This window comes from Trichechus manatus, unplaced genomic scaffold, assembly GCF_000243295.1.
Source record: "Trichechus manatus latirostris isolate Lorelei unplaced genomic scaffold, TriManLat1.0 scaffold00113, whole genome shotgun sequence".
Classification (NCBI taxonomy): Eukaryota; Metazoa; Chordata; class Mammalia; order Sirenia; family Trichechidae; genus Trichechus; species Trichechus manatus.
Window position 1 is genome coordinate 1,394,564 of NW_004444049.1, and position 5,968 is coordinate 1,400,531.

Below are 5,968 nucleotides of genomic sequence, written 5' to 3' on the forward strand. Positions count from 1 at the left end.
GTTACTTCCCTAATAAACCTCATAATCGTCAGTATTGTCTGTGAGTTCTGTGTGGTCACTGCAATGAACTATCAAACCCAGCAGAGAAGCAGAGAGTGCGTACGAGGGACAGCTGGTGTCAGAGTTGGTAAAGATGGCGGACAGAGGAGATACATACAACTTCCGCCTCGTAAGAATCAGCCTTGGGCTGCCGATCTCGATTCTCCTTCCTCCTTGTGACTAGAGGAAGAGGTCAGATGCCTCCACCATACCGTTTTCACAGTGCCTGTGCTCCCATCTTGGGCTTTCTCAAGGACCTCTCACCGTGAATTTCTCCCTCTCTTTAATAATCAATTTTTCCCTTTGTACTGGATCATTCCCATGAGCATAACAAAAATAACAGAAACCACAAAATTTTTACCCCGACAGGTCCTTCTGGCTACCAATCCGTTTCTCTAATCCTGATCTAACTCCTCCAAAGAGCTGCCCGCGCTCCGCCTCCATGTCCTCTCGCTGTACCCTCCCCTCCAGCAGAACCAGCTGTGTAAGTCTCCCACGGCCCCAGGCCACTGCCTGCACTGGCTGCTTCCTTGGCCCTCACCAGGTCAGGCTCGCCGCCCTCCCCTCTCCCTCGAGGCACCCTGCCCCGCCAGCCCCGGACCCCGCCACTCCTGGCTTTCCTCTGACCTCACTGGCCGCTCCTCCTGGGTCTCTTTTCCTCGTCAAGCTCCCCAACCTCTAATCCGTGGACCTCATCTCTACCACCGGCACTCACGTGGCGACTTCTCCCAGTCTCGCAACTTTAAATATCACCCATACGCTCCCACCTCCTGAGCCTTTATGTGCAGCCTGAACTTCCTGCTTGGGTCCCAGACCAGTACGCCCAACTGCCTTCTTGACACCTGTGCTCAGACACCTGGTAGGCACGTCAGCCAGCCATGGCACGGCCAGAGCTGAGCCTGTCTTTCCCCAAACGTGCCATCTTCCCCACCTCAGCCAGCAGACTCCTCCATCCTTCCAGGTGCTCAAGCCTGAACCCTCAGACTCACTCTGACTCTTCTCCTCCTTTCTCACTCTACATCCAACCCATCAGGAACTCTTGCTGGTTCGGCCTTACGACGCAGCCACAATCCAACCATCTCCACGGCTACGCCCTGGTCCCAGTCACCATCTGCTCCTACCTGGACTACTGCAATAGTCTCCTGATAGGTGTCCTTGCTCCCACCCTTTCCCTGTGACAGTCTATTCTTAATACAGCAGCCAGAACTACCCTTTTAAAATGCCAACAGCATTCTATGCGGTCCGAGTAAACCATCCAATGGCCTCCCATTTCACTCAGAGTAAAAGCTGAGTCCTTGCATGGCCGCCGATCGGCCCCTCTGACCTCGCCTCCTACTGCCCTCTCTCTCACTCTCTGCTCGGCCACCTTGGCCTCCTTGCTGGTCCTCAAACATGTCAGGCATGATCCTGCTTCAGGCTCTGTCCACCTGCGTCCCCACGGCCTGATACACCCTTTTCCCAGATATCTCCGCGGCTACTCCCCTTTCCTCCTTCAGGTCATGCTCAAAACATGCCACTCATGGTAAGGTCTCCCTGGGTCCCTGTTTGAAATTACTATTCCTCTTTTCACGCTACCACTCAGGTACTCCTGAGTCCCCTGCCCTGCTTATTACCATCTGATACACTGTGGTGGTTCAAAAATATGCTCATACATCCTTTCACATGCCTCCCTTCGAGGCATGGAGGATACTTGCCCTCCCCTTGAGTGTGGGCAAGATTAGAAAAGAATAAAGTGGCCGTGAAGGTGTGTGACTTTCAAGACTAGGATATCACAGGCACTGGGGCTACCCCCATGCTCTCTCAGAGTGTGAGTTCTGACGGAAGCGAGCAGCCATGTTGGGGGCACGCTCAAGCAGCCCCGTGGAGAAGTCCACGTGGTGAGGAACTGAAGCCTCCCACCAACAGCCACGTGAGTGAGCTGGGCAGCAGATACTCCGGCCCCAGTCACGCCTTCAGATGCCGCAGCCTCACAAAACCCTGCGTCAGAATCCTCCAGCCAAGCCGCTCCTGAATGCACAGAAACAGTGAACTAATAAGCGTTTACTAGTAGTTTGAAGCCACCAAGCTTTGCAATCATTTGCTATGTAGCAATAGGTAACTAACACACACATACTGAGTTTTACTTTACTCCTTTGCTGCTTATCTCCCCTCACTAGAACGTGGGCTCTGGGGGTGCAGGAAGTGTCCGCTCTCACTGCTGTGTCCCTAAGCCCAGAATGGTACCCGACCTACACTCCTTGTCCAGTCAATATGCGTGCTCAAAATAGAGAAGTACATAAAAATCTACGCTGTTCAACACATAAAAACACGAATGCAGTTAAAACTTTCTAATGTGAATTCTTTTCACTAAAAGATGGAGGAAGACTCATTAACAACCTGCATTACGCAGATGACACAAACTTGCTTGCTGAAAGTGAAGAGGGCATGAAGCACGTACTCATGAAGATCAAAGACCAGAGCCTTCCGTATGGATTACACCCGAACATGAAGAAAACAAAAATCCTCACAACTAGACCAATGAGCAACATCATGATAAATGGAAAAAAAGATTGAAGTTGTCAAGGAAGGATTTCATTTTACCTGGAACCACCATCAACGCCCATGGAAACAGCAGTCAAGAAATCAAAAGACCACTGCATTGGGCAAATCTGCTGCCAAAGACCTCTTTAAAGTGTTCGAAAGCAAAGACGTCACCTGGAAGACAAAAGCACGCCTGACCCAAGCCACGGTGTTTTCAATCGCCTCACATGCATGAGTGCACTGGACGATGAACAAGGAAAGCTGAAGAAGAACTGACACCTTTGAATTGCCATGCTGGAGAAAAATACTGAATAGACCGTGGACTGCCAAGAGAACGAACAAATCTGTCTTGGAAGAAGTACGACCAGAATGCCCCTTAGAAGCAAGGATGGCGAGACTGTCTCACATACTCTGGACATGTTGTCAGGAGGGACCAGTCCCTGGAGAAGGACATCATGCTTGGTAAAGCAGAGGGTCAGCAAAAAGAGGAAGACCCTCAATGAGATGGACTGACACAGTGGCTGCAACAAAGGGCTCAAGCATAACAACGACTGTGAGGATGGCACAGGAGCGGGTGGTGCTTCGTTCTGTCGTGCATACGGTCACTATGAGTCGGAACTGACTCAGTGGCACCTAACAAAATCTAAAGCAAAGATGAGCAGATAAGGGGCACGTAAACCAGAGCACTGGAAACACAACAACCAGAACAGTGAGAATGGTGACATATTATGAAAAATGTAACTGACTTCACTGAACAACTCGAGTAAAAACTGCTGTGTAATTTGCTGTGTAAGCTTTCACCGAAAGCACAATAAAATATAATGGGGGAAAATAAAAGATGATGAATACATGTATTAACGTACAGGTATTACTAGTTTGGAGCCCTGGGGGCACACTGGTTAAGAGTTCGACTGCTAACCAAAAGGTCGGCAGCTCGAATCCACTAGCCACTCCTTGGAAACGTTATGGGGCAGTTCTACTCTGTCCTATAGGGTCACTGTGAGTCGGAATTGACTCAACGGCACCAAATTCAGTTTTGGTTTTTTTTTTTATTACTACTTTAAGACCTTCCTAGTCAGCACCGTGGTTGAAAGGAGGTCATCATATTTTACCAGAATTTCTGTTCTTTTTTTTTTTTTTTTTTTTTTTTAAAGCATGTCCTAAAAAGGAACTCTTGGGCAGATAAAGAGAAGTGTTGGGAGTTAGGGTAGAATCACACGGTCCACACATAAGGTCTGTGTGACCAGAGGCGCTTCAGATGGGCGCCCCTGAGGCGCAGGGTGCTTGCCTTGGAAGGCTCGTCCTGCAGAGCTGCCAGGCGGCCTTTCTGGGGGCGCCGCAACACTGAGTTGCTGCTGTAGGCATCTGTGTGACTGTCGGCCACGGGGAACCTGAAGTCCGGGACGCTGCCCAGGTGCGGCCGGCTGAAACGTGAAGACAAAGAACGGTCGTTATTAGCAGAAAGCACTCATGGCGTTAGTAAAGCCAGAACTGGCCAATCTGGAAAACAAATAAGTTCACACAGAAAAAGGTCTCCAAGGAGCGTGTGCTGCTCGCTTGCCCAGCAGCAGCACACTGCACGCTTCCTGCCAGCACTCAGTCGTTCAGCCCTACCAGGGGAAAACCAGGGCAGACTGGCTCAGACACAGTGATAACCAGGCCCCAGCTGCCCGGGCCTGGAGGAGAGAGCAGAGATCACCTCGGACTCCTCCGTCAGAGCAGGTCGTTCTGTCCTGCGTTTCTGCTCACACTGTCCACGGCTGAGCAGCAAGCATGTGAGAAGGCCACTTAATCTGGTCTGTTCTTTCCCTTCTTGTGCCAGGACCCAGGGTGTGGACCCACCAATCTCGACACTCCCGTTGGGAATGCCATCAAGGGGCCACCGTGGGCACCGTGGAGGGTCCAGCTGCAGTTGTCCCCTGAACCATGGCTGGGGCTGCTAAGAACAAGCTGGGCAGCCTGCTCTGGTGCCGCTGAATCCAGAGCACAGGCCTGTGTGTGGTCATATTAACAGAAAACCAGCAGCCTTGGCTGAAGAAAACCCAGCAACAACCGAGAAGGAGAAGCAGAGTGAGCCACTGAAGTGGACGTGGTTGGCTGTGGCAAAGCAGACAGCGGCCGGCCTCAACCATGGGCACACTACTTTGTCACTTTAATCCTGCTACTGCACCATTTCTTTTTAATCCAATAACTCGGTGCTGTCTGCGAAAGAAGGGCGGTTGCCTTCATGTTCAGAAATCCTTAAGATCTCGGGGATAGACTCTATTCGTCTGATTAAGTTAAACAGACCCTGCCACTATTCTCCACGATCCGCACGCAGGGCAGTTTCATATGCCAATCCATCTACTTTCAGGTCAACTAGGAGGCACACACGCACTAACATTTTTAAAAGAAATGTCTGCTTAAAGTTTTACCTAAGATTTATCACTTGTTGGGAAGAGATCAAAGTGGACACTCTGACTGCCAACTCTCTCTCTCTCTCTCGTTCCCTCATTCCTAATGAAACTGCTCACTGTTTCTCAGCATGATTTCTAGGGTAGCTGCTTTGGGGTTGTGACAACTTCGGAATCAGATGAAAGGACACACACACACAAAACCCTGCATGTGATTCTGGGTAGTTCCCGGATCCTCTGAAGCCCACCCAGGCCTCCTAAGAGTGACTTTCTTTCCAGGTTTCCTCTGCTCCCAGTCCGGAGTCCTCCTTTCTCCAGAGTTCCCTCCTACCTGCCCTTGTTCAGCCCCATCTACCTGTGGAAGCCCATCCATCCATCTCCTCTTTTCCACTCCTCAATCTTGGCCATCAATCTTGTTTGTGGCTGGGAAGACCATAAAAATAAGACAACGGACTTCACTATGAAGTCATGCGGAACAAGCACCCTCCCTACTGAAGACAGCCGGCACTCAACTGCGCTTCGTCCCATCCCCTTCCACAGCTCCTCTCCTGAACCCTCTCCCCTTGCTGACCACTCTCTTCCAAGCCATTGGACATGACATGTCTAGCTTTGCCCCTTCCTCCTTACTTCACCAGGCCAACACAGATGCTGGTCCTGCCTTCTGGGGCTACGGGAGTTTCTGGGCCTCCTCTCGCTTCATCTCTGACCCTCTGACTGCAAACACACGCACGCCTTCTCCATCCTAACGTTCTTCTCCCTCAGCTTCACCATGCTTTCAAGTTACTGCACCATTTCTCTGCTTCCCTTCATTACTAAAGCTCTCAAGAGTCATACACACCGCGTCCGCTTCCTCTTCATCTACCTACTCGCACTGCGCTTTGAAAACACATCTTCACGTAACCCACTGAGCAAGGAGATGCCTTTGCTAAGCTAAAGACACCAGCCTTTCACCATCAAGGACCCTCATCACCAAAGTGAGCGATTTCCGTCCTTGTCCTCTCCGCCCCTGCCCTCGC

At 50.8% G+C, this 5,968-nt stretch overlaps 1 protein-coding gene across 1 annotated transcript in view; it reads right to left on the reverse strand.

Moving 5' to 3' along the window:
* PPFIA1 (PTPRF interacting protein alpha 1) overlaps positions 1-5,968 on the reverse strand; it is a 121,686-nt gene that overhangs the window by 38,724 nt on the left and 76,994 nt on the right. The window contains exon 11 of the mRNA XM_023738113.1: positions 3,848-3,983. Coding sequence (XP_023593881.1) covers positions 3,848-3,983 — 136 coding nt within the window. The remainder of the gene's footprint in view (positions 1-3,847; positions 3,984-5,968) is intronic.